Source organism: Quercus lobata, chromosome 5 (assembly GCF_001633185.2).
Source record: "Quercus lobata isolate SW786 chromosome 5, ValleyOak3.0 Primary Assembly, whole genome shotgun sequence".
In the NCBI taxonomy this organism is placed as follows: domain Eukaryota; kingdom Viridiplantae; phylum Streptophyta; class Magnoliopsida; order Fagales; family Fagaceae; genus Quercus; species Quercus lobata.
The window spans coordinates 63,652,567-63,669,779 of NC_044908.1; the positions used below are offsets into that span (position 1 = coordinate 63,652,567).

The 17,213-nt window shown below is 40.2% G+C and overlaps 2 protein-coding genes across 2 annotated transcripts; both read right to left on the bottom strand.

Moving 5' to 3' along the window:
* Window positions 1–824: 824 nt before the first annotated feature.
* On the bottom strand, window positions 825–4,483 carry LOC115992598 (dihydroceramide fatty acyl 2-hydroxylase FAH1). Its single transcript, XM_031116822.1, has 7 exons — window positions 4,233–4,483; window positions 3,566–3,636; window positions 3,218–3,310; window positions 2,844–3,040; window positions 2,575–2,680; window positions 1,531–1,677; window positions 825–1,252 (listed from the first exon to the last, which is right to left on the bottom strand). Exons 2-7 carry the CDS (start codon window positions 3,614–3,616, stop codon window positions 1,133–1,135), a joined length of 714 nt encoding a protein of 237 aa, XP_030972682.1. The 5' UTR covers window positions 3,617–3,636; window positions 4,233–4,483; the 3' UTR covers window positions 825–1,132.
* A 9,842-nt stretch (window positions 4,484–14,325) lies between these two features.
* On the bottom strand, window positions 14,326–15,276 carry LOC115990928. Its single transcript, XM_031114695.1, has one exon. It carries the CDS (start codon window positions 15,274–15,276, stop codon window positions 14,326–14,328), a length of 951 nt encoding a protein of 316 aa, XP_030970555.1.
* Between the last annotated feature and the right edge of the window lie 1,937 nt (window positions 15,277–17,213).

Below are 17,213 nucleotides of genomic sequence, written 5' to 3' on the forward strand. Positions count from 1 at the left end.
CAATTTGCAATTTTAAGTTACCGCTAATTTTTCTACAGAAAACCTTATGTAAGTGAAGATACCAATATTTGAAAACTCATTTTTGAGGGGAATACATACGTTTGAAAGAATAAAAATTTTCTTATGGGATGATATCTTATCTAATTTTAATATTTGAACTCAATTAAAGAACAAAAAAGGCCCACCAAACTAAAAGTGGTAAGAATCCGATTATATTACTCCTAACTTACCAGGATCTATAACATAAGCCGAAGTGCCAAACACCCCTTAAAAGCGCTTTGGTTTGGATAACAAGTGCAAATTAAGCATTTGAGAGTGGATCAATCATTAATCTTTTGGTTTTCCACATACAAAATGGGCATTTTTCAAAGAAAGACTAAATTCAATTTGCATGCCACACTCACAATTTCCCTTGGAAAAATCTACTACCACTTGTAACCAAGAAAATAATGCCTATTCCAAAATTTGTATTAAAAAAAAAAAAACTATTTTGAACAACAATTTAACAAAAATCAAATCCCAAAAAAATATAAGAATAAATAGGGCTCAAAAAATAATAGTAATAACACCCCCTCCATCCAAAACAATGGGGAAAAACACATACACTTAAAAAGGGGAAACACTAGAAAATACAAAATTCATTTTTTTTTCCAATGAACTAACAGATTTCCATCTAAAAAAATATCAGTACAACAATTTATACTAGAAACAACTTACAACACATCTTGAATAACTTTTATAATTCTTCCCTTCAAAAAGTAGTAACCCACTCAGATGAGAACTTTATGCCATAGAAGTTACTCGAGAGACAAAAAACGATCGAATGAACAAGCAATCTAGATTTTAGACAATTTGGGAAGATATGAAACAAGAGGAGACTTTTTCCTTCTTAAACAAACATGACATAGATTCCATTTATACAGTACTTTTCCCCCTGTATGGAAGGAACACCCAAAAAACTGACTTGTCCACAACATGCAAGCATTCAGCTATCCAGGAAGGTATTTCTTGGATTGACATACTACATCAAATAAATAGACAGCAGATTAAAGAATATTTAGAGAGAAAAAATGTTAAAAACCCCAGAAGCTCGCTACTCAAAACCAATGAACAGATGCTTCATTGAGATAAATTATCTACTTTTCGCAGCAGCTTTCATTGGGGGAAGTGTTCCGAACACCTTGTCCCAGAATGATGATGTGATCCCATAGCCTTTGTCCTGGATTCTGAAATGATGGTTTAAGTGGTATTTCTGCAAAACACAAGCAAACAAAGCCTTATTTGTTGGCTCCAACCAGATTGATTTGATAACCTGCCCTTCAATAAATCGATATGCCTTTTCTGATAATGTGATTACATATCTAAAAATGACAGGTTAATGACCTCCTAGGATTCCAAAATTTCAAATTCTTTTAGACACCTGAAAAGATAAACTTCAATTTTACAAATAACTTCTTCATTGAAAGATATAGGGGGAATCTAACACGGGAGAGGCAAGTTATAGACTACCACTTGCCGCCCCGCTCTTACCTTGAGATCTTTAGGCACTTTGCTTGTTGGTTGACCATGGTGGACGTAGTAATGGGTGCAATCATATATCACATAACCCAGTAAACCACCTCCAAACAAAGCAGGAGTAGTTGTAGGAGTAGACATAAGTTTGACCAAGTTCCAGAACTGGCAGCAATGGAAAGTAACAGTTGGAATTAGCAGACAAGAACTTTATACAATACATCAAATATGTGAAACTATGACAAAAACTTATCAGAAGTCTAAATGTGAACTACCTGGAACTTCATTTTGCACTCTAGAGATTAATTAAATGTATACAAAGTCAGTAACAATATACAAAGTAAGGAATAGTACACAAGTTTGTCTCGCCTTTTCTCATATAAAAGGATACTACAAACACATGTAAATACACGTAGTAAGTAACAATATTTTAGTCCAGACCCACCCATAAAATTTATGTTCAATCATGATAGTGTTCATACATTGAAATTTCTTAATTTGTAGAATCCTGAATCTTCACCTATCTCAGGCTACAAGTGCCCATAAAAACATGTGCCAATAGTTAAAATACATTCACATGGAATTGGTTAGAAGGTCAGTATGTATGAGTGGGAATACAGTACATGGATTTGGAACTAGAATTGGATTGGTTGCTATAGAATGTTTAAGTGGAAGACCAATATTTCAAGAAAAAAAGATCCAGTTAATTAAGTCTAAGGCAAGTCAATGAGCTCCAGCTCATATGGCATGTCCTCTCCTTGTAAGAGAAAAGTGGAGGGTGAGATCGTGGATTCAATACCCACTGGCGCTGTGTGTGTAGCTCACCAATCAAAGAAAAATTAAGTCCAAGAAAAACTATATTAAGGCACATAGTATACGCACAAGTTGTTCTATCTGTCAATCAGAAAATATTAAGTCAAATGCTTCAAAATTAAATGCATAATTTATTTTCTATTTCAATAACTAAAAAAGCAGCTCTTATTACCTATAAAAAAAAAAAACTAAAAAGGTAACTCCCTGAATTCTTATAAAAGGATATTGGATAAGGCAGAATAGACGTACTGGAAATAAAAGGATAGCTGTTGCAGCCGGTGGGAAAACAAGTCTCAAGCCATCCATTGGGTGCTTGTGATGGCAGCCATGAAGAAGATAATGAATGGTGTTTCCCCTAAATAAAATTTAAAACAAACTTAGTGCAAGCAAATTTTGATAACAGACAACTAAACTCTGGACAGATGCTAGAAAATTATACAAAATTTTAAATGTCTACATGAACACACATGAGAGAGAGAGAGAGAGAGAGAGAGAGAGAGATCAAAATAATAACTAACCAATAGCTCTTTGTATCGATGTGAAAAAGGAAACGATGCAATGAGTACTCGATAAGTGTCCACAGAAAAACTCCACAGACCACCAGGAAAGCTATAAGAGGAAGCGATACACCCATTTGCATAGACTTGGAGATGGCCCAGCATACAACTGGCAGCCAAATGACTGGAATTGCCCACCAAACAGTGCGGGTCAAGAACTGTTTCAAGTAGTAACGAGTCAAATTTGCTGCTGTATCTAATCTCCAAAAAAGAAAAATTAAACTACTAATTATACAAGTGCATAAACATAAGCATTCTTGCAACTAAATATATGCATGTTGTAACCTATGTCCTAATGGAAATAAGGTTCCTATGTGCAAACAAAGAGATTGTACCTCCCAAAAATCACTCTCAAAAAATCGAGGGCCTTCCTTGCTAACAATAGGTTGGTGAACCCACTCCTGATAAGATTCACCAAGATAGCCGACCTGTGAAAGATTGTTTTAAGTTAACATGCATACCAAAACCATTAGCATAACAACATTTATGTAAATTCAAATTAAAATATGGATTGACATGCTTTTGCCAATGAATTTAAAAGTTCCAATAATTGGTTGAGAATAAAAAAGCGGTTAACTTCTTGCAAGAAAAAAGCTTCAACCCAGGAAACAGTAGCATAATTTGGTTAGGTGAATACCATTACTATAGATTTTATGAGAGACTTTATGGAAATGTAACAGTACCTGGTAGACAAGGGGCTTATTCAAATCGACTGTAAACTCCTGCGCAACCATTTTGGCAGCTTACAATGTAGCTGCAGAGAAACCAACAGAATGAATGAATCAGCTAAGAATCAAACTGAACAAACCCCCTTTCTATTATAAAGAAGCATGACATGACATAAAAAAGAGGCTCAATTTTGAAACTTTTAATCATTAACTAATTTATCCCAATTTTAAGCTAAACGAACTCTTTCCCTTTCAAATCATGAAAAAGAGATCTTAAGTCAAAAGAATTCCTCTTTATAAGGATATCACAATCAACCTAGGACTAGGATCTTCCTTTGGAGAAACATCAGAATAAACCAAAACACACACACAGAGGATTAAAAGAATATTTATTCTTTTTCTTTCCATTATCCTAATTTTCTTGGAAACCAAACACAAACTTGATAAAGATTTCAGCTTTGGAAGCAAAGCAAATAAAGAAGCAGCAGTAAATGTTCATAACAGTCAAGAAAACAATGAATATAAACCAACAATGTATCTACTTTAAAAACCCACATCCAAAAACAAATCAACCCAGAAAAAAAATTGTCAAGAAAATCAAACAACACAAAAAACCCAGATCTACAAATGATTCTTTAGGAACCCCAGATGAGAAAAAAGAGGAGAATAGAATAGAACAAACCCGAGACACAATGCGGGTCGGATCCGAATCCAAAAGAACAAGACCACCACCACCAAGAGTACTTGGTCGTGGGGATTTTTTTTTTTTTTTTTGGGTGTGTTGCTGCAAATAGCAACGAGGATTCTCAACTGTGTTGAGTGGCAATTGAGAAGGACCTTTTTCTTCTTTTTGGTGTGTGTGTATATATGTATGCGTGTTCGTGAGGCAGAGTGGTTTTTCAATTTTTGGGTGATAAGTGTAAGGTGTTTTTTTTGTGTTGTTTTGTTTTAGGAAAGAAGGGTTGGAAAAATCTGGGCCGTTGATTTAACATGAGAGGAGCATCCGAGGTCACTATCAATCTTCAAGATTCTTCTCCCACGTTGGAATCTAACGGTTGCCAGTCTGGCTCAGCTGAGATTACAGCGTAGCCGTTTCCTGGATTTTTTTTATTTATAATTTTATTTTTTAAGTAAATGGTTTGAGTGGGGATGAGGTGGGGGTGTTTGAGATTGGGTGAGAAAATTGAGCCAGTTTTAACGCCATTAGGAAATGTTTTCTAATAACATTGTTTTGTATTTTTTAGAAATACATGCCGGTGAAAAAATATATAAAAATACATATAATATTGTTTAAATACTGAAAATTATTGTTCTAATTACACACTTACACTACCAAACAGTTCCAATTTTCAAATTTTGAATATGGCTTGTGTCCAGTGGTCAGTGGTCACTGGACACGTTAGGATATGAACATATATCCAATCTTGGACATGTGTCTATATTGCAACGTGTCCAGTGGCACTGGCCACTGAACACAAGCTTCACCCTCAAAATTTTAATGTATTTCGTTTCACTACTTAAAAATGCAATGTTTATAATATTTTGGGTAAACTACACAATTGGTCCCTATCCTATACACTATATTTCAATTTGATCCCTAACTTTTCAATTGGGTCAATTTGATCCCTAACATTTTAGTTTCGTGTCAATTTAGTCTCTAACGTTATCTTTTGGATGAAAATTTATAACTTGTCTAATGGTCAAAGCAAAAAATTAGCTTATGTTGATGAGACAATAAACTTAAATTTTATTTTGGCCGTTAGTCATGTTAGTAATTTCCATCTAAGATATAACATTAGGGACTAAATTAACACGACATTGAAAGGTTAGGAATTAAATTGACACAATTAAAAGATTAGGAACTAAATTGAAATATGATGTAAAAATTAAGGACCAATTATTTAGTTTATCCTAATATTTTTATAATAAATTCTACGTCTTACTGGTAAGCAATATTAAAACTCGTAACGGTCCGCAATCTAAGATCTACTGTGAAAATGTCGTAGTCGTAAACCCAATTTATTGAATTTTGTGTGAGGACTCTTAACCGTTAAGTTTTCATACCTCAACATCCAGTCAGCGCCAACAGATAATGCTAAACAACCTTTCTCTAAATACCGTTGGTTTGAATACGAAATCATGATGACCAAGACCAATAAATATTGCCTCTAGTTTTCCATTCCCTCAAAAGGATTATTTGTAACCATTCAATGTCATAAACTCAGAATATTCCACAACTGTGTATTGTTTTCTATTCTACGAATCTACACACATCAAGTTATTATCAAAAATAGAAAGGATTTTTAAAGGTGGTTTCAAGACTTTGATTATAATTTTCAAACTCAAAACATCATAGATTTTATGAGATTTTAAAAACCACTAAACCAATTTCTTAAAACCTGTTACCTTCAATTTTAAAACCGCGTTTGTTTAAGTTTTTTTACCTTCTTTCTTGAGACTAGCCCACCAAGTGATAAGAAGAGACATTTGTGTGTTTTTTAGCTGTGAAGACCTGCCATTTTTTTTTTTTTTTTTTTGATAATCAACCTGCCAATAAAATTAACTACAAAATTAAGTTAATATTCATAGGAAATTCAGTATAGGTGGTCCATATTTGCTAAATTCAAAAGTCATTTTACTCATTACACATCTTGTGAAAGCCTTCAAAAGTTCTTTCTTCTGTTTTTTAATATATATAATATTTAAAGAATCAACCCGTATTATTTGGGTTTGAAGTTTGCACAACAACTTCTTCCATTGCTAATGAAGTCTTTTAAATACCTTCTAGAAGTCATTCGATTTGATTGTAAATTTCAGGGAGCATAGTTCTTACCATGATTCAAAGGATTCCACAGTGTATGGAATAGTTTTATAGGACTAGGAACTATGAGAATTTTAAACTTGGCGGCAAAAATTTGATTCTTGATTCATGATTCATCCTTTTGTTAGGGAACCACGATTGAGGTATGGTGTAATAATTAAGATAGGATTATTTATTGTGCAAGCACCCTTTTAATAATTGAAATTGTAAGTTAAAAAATTCGCTTTTAGTCTTAATCTTTGGATCAATTTTTTTTTTTAAAACCTTTTTAATCATAATTGCACGATACAATAGTCCCAAATTCAAATTCAAATTCATATTGATATCGCTCCGAATCAGTAAGGTGGATGGCCTGGCTTCGGTGGGCTATCGAAACGGTTGAAGGCCTACAAGGAACAAAACACAATCAAAGAGGAGACCGGAGAAGATCGGTCGAACCCCCTCCGATGGAGAAGTTAGTCTCGCAGAGAAGGATGTTCCAAGTATTTGGGAAAATTGTCTCAGAAAAATCTTACCGCTGTCGGGTTCAGACCGGTCTTTTATATAGGGAGCCTGGGATGGTTATTTGTCCAATAACCTCCCCAGGATTTGTGGAAGCCAACAAGTCCGGAGTTAACTTCCTCAACGGCTATAAAACTGTAACCGCTAACGGAAGTTAACTTATTTGAAGGATTTGTTGAGATAGTTGCGGGTTTAGTCGAAAGTTCTAAGTGTTGCGCTTTCGTCCGTCTGGTGTAGGACGGTTTGGTCGTCCAAGGATATCCGATGATTGTTCATGGACGACCCTCATGGACGAGCATGTTGTCCATGGGAGACTTAAATTATAGAGTGGTGCTATTGTCCATGAACGTTTCTCCTTCTTCTGGGTTAACTCTTGGATCAACCTGCACTGTAGGCTCTGGACGATCCGTTTGGACGAGCTGGAGATGGATTATTTTCCGCTTCTCTATCAGTTGCCCCTTTGTTCAAAGGGTCGTCCAGGACATTGTTGTGATTTTAACAAAATTTCACTTTTTTGTACGCCACGTGTTGCGAAACTGTTGGTTGGCTAATCGTGTCGATCTCGTTTCCCAAAGGAATCGCCACGTGTCAATCTCTGAGTGGTGAGTGTCGTTTCGTTGATCCTATTGCTGGGGCCTATAAATAGTGCATTCTCTTTCATGCCCCTCACTTTTTTCCTCATTCTCTCTTCTGCCAACTCGTCCAAGATCCTCGTCTAGCTCTTGTCCTAGTTTCATCAGGTATTTCCTCTTTCTTTTTTAGGCTTCTCATTTTAAGTCCTCTACATTTCAACCATGTCTTCGTCTACTAGTTTAGAGAGAGAGATAGACGAGTACCAGGACGGTTCTTCTGGGAGTGAGGGTAGTGTAGATAGCTCGTCCTGTAGTGATTCCTCAGACGAGCATTACTCGTCTGGGGTTCCTGGCATTCCCTTAGAGGAATTTCAGGAACAACGACGTAGGGCGGCTTCTGGATCTGGGGCTAGTTCGTCCAGACAGCCATCTAGTCCCCCTCAAGACGAGGAAGAGGACGAAGAAGATGTTATCTATAGTTGTGCCCCAGAGGTAGCATCCACCTTAGACGGTGCAAAGTTAAAAACTCTTGTAGATAGATATCAAATCCCTAAAGAGCTTAACCCTCGTCTACCCAAGGCCGGAGAATGGTGTTGTTCTCCTTCCTCTGGCTTAGGGGTATACGTTTCTTACCTTTTGGCTGGTCTTAGGTTTCCTCTAAATTCTTTCTGCAGAGACCTCTTCCAAAGGTTGGGTATTGGACCTAACCAGCTCAACCCTAATGGTTGGAGGACGATAGTTGCCATGCAAGTATTATGGCGTAAGGCATTGGAAGGGGACCGTCCAATTACAGTGGACGAGTTCCTTTACTGTTATAAGCCCTTAGAGATAAAAAAATCTACTGGTTTCTACCAGTTCTCGTCCAGAGGTTCATATTACAGTTTAATAAAGGGCCATAGTTCGTCTGACCAGCTTTGGAAAAATTTTTTTTTTTATTATTTCTGGAAATTGGGCTGGGGACCCAGCTGATGTGGGTAATCCCCTCTTCCCACCTTTTACCAGCCCTCTAGGTCATCTTCGTCCTGAGGGTATGTTTTTCTTTCCATTTTATCCCGTTTGTCCTTTAATTTTTTTTTTTTTATATTTGTCAATCGTCTAACCCTTTCTCTTGGTGATGCAGCTGTTGTTCGTCCACACTTGGATAAGTTTTTCTTGGACCGGATAGAAGTGGTTCGCACCTTTTCAGGAAGGACTTTCCATGACTTAGTTACCCTTAGTCGTCTAGCAACTTGGGGACTTGGTCCAGTTCCTACTGCTGAGAACTTAAGTCACGAAGAGTTGACTCGTCGAAGTAAGTGTCATCCATTATATGTTATTACTCCAGCTCTCCTTTCTTTTTCTCTTTTTTTTTTTAAAATTTTTCTCGTCATAGGGATAAGTACGATGAGGGAAAATAAAGAGAAAACAGTGACTAGCGGGGACGAGGATGTTGCTGCCCCTACTGCCAAAGTGGCTTCCGTCCAGGCTGGGAAGAGGAAGTCTAAGCCAATCTCAAGTACTGTGGATCTGGACGACCTCCCGAGTCGTCGTGGTCACAAGAAGCAAAAGTCAAGTAAGACTCCCCTTCCAAAGGTTCCTAAGTTTGTACCACCAACAGTGAACTTGGACGAACCTCTGGTGGACGTGGAGCCCGTCTAAACAGTTCATCCTGTCCAGTCTGATCCTCCCCCTCCTCCCAAAGCTTCTCATAAGCCTAGCCCTTCTGAGTCCTCTGATCATCCACCTAATTTGGTTCTGGACGAGGGTTATGCATGGAGGACGTTCAAAAGGATCGTCACTGAGCGTGAAGTTAACGAATGTTACAACATGTCAGTGAAGGAGTTTGAACGCTATGGCATCCATGACCTTTTCAAGGTAAGTTTCTTCCTCGTCCTTGTGTATAAACATTTTATCTTGAATGAAATGTCTAACTCTTTTTCGTCCAAATGCAGGCTATGTCAAAGTTTTATATAGCAACCTGTCAAGCCAAGGAGCTTGCTTCAGATGCTAAGACGGCCAAGGATAAGGCTAAGGAGCTAAGCCATGAGGTTTTGCTCAAGAAGGGGGAGGTCATTAGGTTGACTAAGGATTTTAATCGTCTACTGGGAAGCAAGACGAAGCTGAAGAACGAAGTGGAAGAGCTCAAAGCTGACAACTTAGAGAAGGATATCCGCATCGTCCATCTCGAAGGACAAGTTTCAGAGCTTACCTCGTCCTTGGAGAAGGCATGTGAAGAAGCTATTGCGGCCTTTAAGAAGTCTGACGAGTATAAGAATCATCTAGATAGTCATTATGCAGCTGGCTATGAAGATTTCCGTGCCGATGCCAAAGAGGCATATCCTGATTTGGACTTCAACTCCTTTAAGCTTCCTTTTGCCACAGAGAGTTCCTAGTTGCAGACGAGTTCCGAGGACGTCAACATCATGGACGACGCTAATACTGAAGTCACTCAGGACGACCCCAAGGCTAGTTTGCCTAAATGATTTGCAATTTCCTTGAAAATTTGTTTTACTTTTATCTGGAAGTACCTGTTGTTTTGGGCTTTATTTCTTTTTTTTTTTATTCCAGTTCATACAAGTACAATTGTCTCGTCCAAGATTGTGGACGAGTTTTATGTACAGTTTCATTTTCACAACTTAAGGGGTTTTTGGACGTGGGTCGTCCACCCTTCTTTGAATTTCATGAAAAAAATGAATACTTCTATTTTCATCTTCCATTGTGTTTGAATATATACATTTCCAGCTTTATGTATGAAATTTTTATTTTCATAAGTCATATCATTTGACTGTGTGGTTCGTCCACCTAGGAATTCAGTTCGCCTCGTCTTGAGTATGGGGGTGAATTTTTATTACATCACCAAGATAGAGTAAATTGATTCCTTTTAGCTAGATTTTTTCATCATTCAAAATTATGGACGATCATTTTGTCGTCCTTGATGATTAGACTTTCCAGCGATTTCTCGTCCAATGCAATGGATTGTTAAGCTAGTTTTGAAGTCCTTGCTCGTCTGTGTCTAGGAATTCATCTCGTCTTAAGTTTTAGACGGGTATACCCTTAACTTAGGTTTCACCTCGTCTTATGCTCTGGACGGATGGACCTTAGCTTCATTTTTAGCTTAGGTTTCATCCCGTCTTATGCTCTGGACGGATGGACCTTAGCTTTATTTTTAGCTTAGGTTTCATCTCCTCTCATGCTTTGGACGGATGTACCTTGTTTCATTTTTCCTTTGGAGGAAAGCTTATGGACGATATATCCTTGCGTCCAAGGATTTCATTCGTCCATGCTTATCTTTCTTTTTTGTGGATCAATCTGAATGAACATACAAAGGATTCCAATAATATACTTGAAAACACAATATATATATTTGAAAATCCAAACTTATGTAAACATTCGTCCACAGGCATGGCACATGCTCGTGAGCTAGTGCCTTATTGAATTAAAAATACAAACCAACTCGTCCATGAATAGCACAAAAGTGAAAACACTAATGTACTTTCTAGGGGATTATTAAAATACTTAAAACACACGATAGTAGTAAACACTTCTGCTCGTCCAGGTATCTCGTCCAAGGACACTGGTGAAGAGTCAGCACTCATTGATGGTATTTCCTGAGGTGCTCAACATTCCAAGGGTGTTCCAGCCTCCGCCCATCCAAAGCTTCCAAACAATAGGATTCTTGCCTTTTGCAGTTGATAACCCTATAAGGTCCTTCCCAATTTGGGCCAAGTTTCCCGTAGGTCGGGTTTCTTGTTGCCAAGGTAACCCTCTTCAGGACGAGATCCCCGATGTTGAAACGCCTAGGCTTCACCATGGCGTCATATTGCCTTGCCATGAGATTTTTGTACCTCGCTGTCCTCTGTTCTGCATCCATCCTGACCTCGTCCATAAGGTCAAGGTTAAGACGGAGTTGTTCTTCGTTTTCTTCAGTTTGATACTTCCTCACCCTGTGGCTCGTCATGTGTACTTCTGTCGGTATAACTGCCTCACTTCCATAGGCTAGTTTAAAAGGAGTTTCTCCTGTTGGAGTTCTCGCTGTCGTTCTATAAGCCCATAAAACACATGGTAATTCATCCGGCCATATTCCCTTTGCCCCTTCGAGCCGAGTCTTGATGAATTTCAGTAAGGATTGGTTCGCTACTTCTGCCTGGCCATTGGCCTGTGGGTGGGAGGGTGAGGAGTAATGGTTCTTCATTCCAAGCTGTTCACAAAATTCCTTGAAAGGTGTGTCGTCAAACTGTCGTCCATTGTCAGACACTAGTACTCTAGGTACCCCGAATCTGCATACAATGTTCTTCCAGATGAAGTTCTTGACATTCTACTGCGTAATTTTAGCTAAGGGTTCGGCTTCCACCCATTTTGTGAAGTAATCTATTCCTACCACCAGAAACTTCATTTACCGAGTTCCAGTCAGAAAGGGCCCTAAAATGTCTAGTCCCCATTGCGCGAAAGGCCAAGGGGCCATCATTGGCGTGAGATATTCTACTGGCTGTCTGGGAATGTTGCTGAAGCGTTGACATTGATCACATACTTTGACATATGCCTTAGCATCAGCTTGGATGGTTGGCCAATAGAATCCGCTACGGATGACTTTATGGACGAGTGATCTGGCTCCCAAATGGTTTCCGCATGCTCCTTTGTGAACCTCCCTCAACATGTAATTTGCCTCGTTCGGACCAAACATCTTAAGAGAGGCTGGAAAAAGCCTCTTTTGTATAACACCTCGTCCATAAGTACATACCTAGCTGACTTGACCCTGAGCTTCCTAGCTTCGTCCTTCTCTTCTGGAAGCCTTCCGTCCTTTAAGTATGACACTATTAGGGTCATCCAATTTCCGTCACCCTCTATCTGCATCATTTCTAGAAGGTCTATACTTGGCATGTAATGCACTTCATCCATCTCGTCCAACGCTTCATTCGCAGACGCTTCCTTCGCCAGAGTATCTGCTTCCACATTCTCTTCCCTTGGGATTTGAACAAAATCTACTTTTTTGAATTTCTTTACAAGGCGTACTACCTTTCTTAGATATTTCTTCATTCTGTCTTCCTTGGCTTCACATGTCCCATTTACTTGGCCTATGACCAATTGAGAGTCTCCCAAGACAAGTATTGAGTCTGCTTCTACGGACTTGGCCAACTCCAACCCCTTTAAAAGGGTTTCATACTCCACTTCATTGTTAGTAGTCTGGTATTGCAAACGGGCCTTGTACTTTAATTTGTCTCCTTCTAGCGACTGCAAAACAACTCTTATTCCTCCAGCATACAATGTAGACGATCCATCTACATGGACGACCCATTTGTTATTGTACTCTCCTTCCCCCAGATCCTCGTAACTCGGAGTGAACTCTGCGATGAAATCTGCTAGGGCTTGAGCCTTTATTGCATTTCTCGGTTGGTACCGAATGTCGAATTCACTAAGTTCCACTGCCCACTGAATCAGCCGTCCTGCGGCTTCTAGCTTGTTCATTGCCTTCTTAAGCGGATGGTCCGTCATGACATTGATGACATGAACTTGGAAGTAATGTCTTAACTTCCTAGAAGCCGTTATCAGTGCAAAAGCCAATTTCTCTATAAGTGGATACCTTCCCTCTACTCCTCTGAGTGCCCGGCTAGTGTAGTACACTGATTTTTGTACTTTCCCCTCTTCTCTGATTAAAGCTGAACTTACGGCGTGTGGGGACACCGCTAAGTATAGGTACAGTTCTTCTCCTTGCATGGATGGACTTAATAATTGGGCAATTGTGAGATAGTCCTTCAGGTCTTGGAAGGCCCTTTGACATTCGTCCGTCCATTCAAATGTTTTCCTGAGGACTTTAAAGAAAGGTAAACATTTGTCAGTGGCTTTCGAAATAAACCTGTTCAAAGCGGCAACTCGTCCTGTGAGGGATTGGACTTCCTTGATACTCTTCGGTGGCTTCATGTCCAATATAGCTTGGATCTTGTCTGGATTCGCCTCGATTCCTCTTTGCGAGACCATGAACCCCAGAAACTTTCCCGACGATACTTCGAATGCACACTTGCTTGGGTTCAACTTCATCTTATATCGCCGAAGTGTTTCAAAGGTTTCTTGTAGGTCATCTAGATGGCTTCCCTCGTCTATGCTCTTCACAAGCATGTCGTCGACATAAACCTCCACATTCCGTCCTATCTGTGGACGAAACATGTGATTTACCAACCTTTGATAAGTTGCCCCTGCGTTCTTTAAACCGAAGGGCATCACTTTGTAGCAAAACAAGCCTTGGCTGGTAATGAAGGAAGTTTTTTCCTGATCAGCTTCATCCATCTTGATCTGATTATATCCTGAGAAGGCGTCCATGAAGCTCAGCAACTGATGGCCAGCAGTAGAGTCCACCAATTGATCAATGCATGGCAGATGATAACTATCCTTGGGACATGCTTTGTTCAAGTCAGTGAAGTCTACGCACATTCTCCACTTTCCATTTGCTTTCTTCACCATCACCACATTGGCTAACCAATCCGGGTAATAGACTTCCTTAATGAACTGTGCCGTGGTCAGTTTCTGAACCTCTTCCTTGATCGCCTTGTCCCTCTCGAGAGCGAATACCCTCTTCTTCTGACGAACAGGCTTAAAAAAGGGGTACACATTCAATCGATGAGTGATCACACTTGGGTCGATTCCTGGCATGTCGTCATGACTCCATGCAAAAACGTCGATACTTTTTCTCAGGAACTGGATGAGGTCTTTTCTTGCCTTCTCCTTCATACCTGTTCCAATTCTGGTAAATTTCTCGGGATCATCTTCTTGCAAAAGAACATCTTCCAATACTTCCGTGGGCTCTGCAACAACTCTTCTTTCCTCGATGCTCATTATCTGCACCTGCTCGTCCAAAGCCATCATGGCTAAGTAGCATTCTTTAGCTGCCAACTGATCTCCTTGTGCTTGCCCTATCCCGTACTCCGTAGGAAATTTGACTGATAGATGGTAGTAGAGGTTATCGCCTTCCAACTATTAAGAGTTGATCTTCCAATAATGGCATTGTATGAAGAGGTACAGTCTACCATGAGGAAATTGACTTCCCTGGTTATCTGTTGCGGGTATGACCCTACCGCAACTGGTAATGTAATGGTACCCACGGACTGCACCTTCATTCCTCCGAATCCTATCAGTGGTGAGCAAACTGGACGAAGTTGATCCCGTCCAAGTCTCATCTGTTGGAAGGCAGGGTAGTACAATATGTCTGCTGAGCTTCCATTGTCAACTAACACTCTCTTGGTTGTATAATCTGCAACAAGTAGTGTAATGACGATCGCATCGTCATGCGGGTGATGGATCCTTTCAGCATCTTCGTCGGTGAAGGAAATGGTTGGCTCGTCCATTGATCTCGTCCTTGGTGATCGTCTAGAGAGCTGGACGTTTTGTACCACTTTGAGATACGTCTTCTTCGACTTGGAAGATTGCCCCATTGAGTTCCCTCCGACGATAATCCTTATCTCTCCTAATGGGGGCCGGGATGATTCCTCCATTTTGCCTTTCAACTTCTCATCTTTATGATCCCTTCCAACAAAGTGCCTCAACTTTCCTTGTCTGATAAGGTTCTCAATTTGCTGTTTCAGGTCATAACACTCATCCGTGTCATGCCCATGGTCCCTGTGAAAGCGACAATATTTGTTCTTATTGCGCTTATTGGGACCCCCCTTCATCTTCTCTGGCCATTTTAAAGAAGGATCGTCTTTGATTTGCATGAGCACCTGATCAAGTGGAGCGTTCAGGGGCGTATAATTCTGGCTTCTTCCCAAGGGACCTGTCTTCCTGTTATCTCGTTCCTTCTTATCTTCCGTCCGTCCCTTCTTTGGACGAGGGGCTTGTTCTGAGTGTCGAGCTGGGTGCGCTTCCATCCTTTTAGCTCTTTTCCTCTTCTTGGCTATGATCGCATCTTCTGCATTCATGAAGTTCTGAGCCGAATGGACGAGCTCGGCCATGGTTTGAGGCTCCTTCTCATATAGCTTGTGGATAAATAGGTCAGAGTTGATCCCGTTATGGAAGGCCGCTAATAGAAGTTTGTCATCTACCTCATCCATACTAAGGGCTTCTCTGTTGAAACGAGTGATGAATGATCGCAGGCTTTCGTTTTCCCCTTGTTCTATGGTGAGCAAGCTGGACGAAGAACGCTTGTGCCTCTGTCCTCCGATGAAATTGTTAACAAACAATTTGCTCAACTCTTCGAAAGAACTTACGGAACTTGGGGGTATTTTACTGAACCAAACTCGTGCCGGGCCTTTAAGGGTAGTAGGGAAGGCTCGACACATGATTTCATCAGGGACCCCTTGAAGGTGCATCGTTGTCTTGAATGTTGCAATGTGATCAAATGGGTCATGCGTCCCATCATACGAGTACAGGGAAGGCAGTTTGAACTTTGATGGTAGAGGGTGGCCATTGATGGAAGCCGTAAAAGGAGGGTCAGTTCTGTGGACCAAATCTTCTATAGGATTCGTCCTCCTCATGTTCTCCTTCATCTCCTCCATGACTTTCTTCATTTGGTCCATCTCCTCTTTCAAGTGTGGCACCACTCGTGAAGTGGTGCCTCTAAACTGACTTCCAATCTCAGTATTCTCTCTGTCACCATGGCCTTGTGTCTATCCTCCTCCTTCGTGTTCCTCACGTGTCTGTCTTCTCTGATTGATCTCCATTTTTAACTCCTGGTTTTAGCGAGTCAATTCCGCCATTGCAGCCGCCATGGATTGCACATGCTGAACGGACGACGTCTGCATGACTGGTGCAGATTGGCGATCACGCTGGGGATCACTTGAAGCGCCTCTGCTTCCCTAACGGCCAGGGCTAGTAGCCCTCGACCTGGTCCTGACCATCCTAACCCTTTGTCGCGGAAAAGAAAGTCGCAAAACAACCTCTTCCCACAGACGGCGCCAACTGATATCGCTCCGAATCAGTAAGGTGGATGGCCTGGCTTCGGTGGGCTATCGAAACGGTTGAAGGCCTACAAGGAACAAAACACAATCAAAGAGGAGACTGGAGAAGACCGGTCGAATCCCCTCCGATGGAGAAGTTAGTCTCGCAGAGAAGGATGTTCCAAGTATTTGGGAAAATTGTCTTAGAAAAATCTTACCGCTGTCGGGTTCAGACCGGTCCTTTATATAGGGAGTCTGGGACGGTTATTTGTCCAATAACCTCCCCAGGATTTGTGGAAGCCAACAAGTCCGGAGTTAACTTCTTCAACGGCTATAAAACTGTAACCGCTAACGGAAGTTAACTTATTTGAAGGATTTGTTGAGATAGTTGCGGGTTTAGTCGAAAGTTCTAAGTGTTGCGCTTTCGTCTGTCTGGTGTAGGACGGTTTGGTCGTCCAAGGATATCCGATGATTGTTCATGGACGACCCTCATGGACGAGCATGTTGTCCATGGGAGACTTAAATTATAGAGTGGTGCTATTGTCCATGAACGTTTCTCCTTCTGGGTTAACTCTTGGATCAACCTGCACTGTAGGCTCTGGACGATCCGTTTGGACGAGCTGGAGATGGATTATTTTCCGCTTCTCTATCACATATAATTAAAATAACTTTTTTACTTATTACTATCAATCTGTCATTTTAACGTGTTTTAAATTTTTTACTTACGTGTTTTAATTTTTTTGCTTTTCTTTATTTCTATTGCTAGCCAATCAAACAAGGGGAAGGAAAAACAAAGTGTAATCTGACCTGTCAAGTTGGCATACAGATGGCAAATGGAATATCCAAAAAGAACTTCTCGAAATGCAAGACATTAGTTGGAGAAAAATGGGTGACCACGTTGTTTACTGAGAAAATGTACAACATTTCTA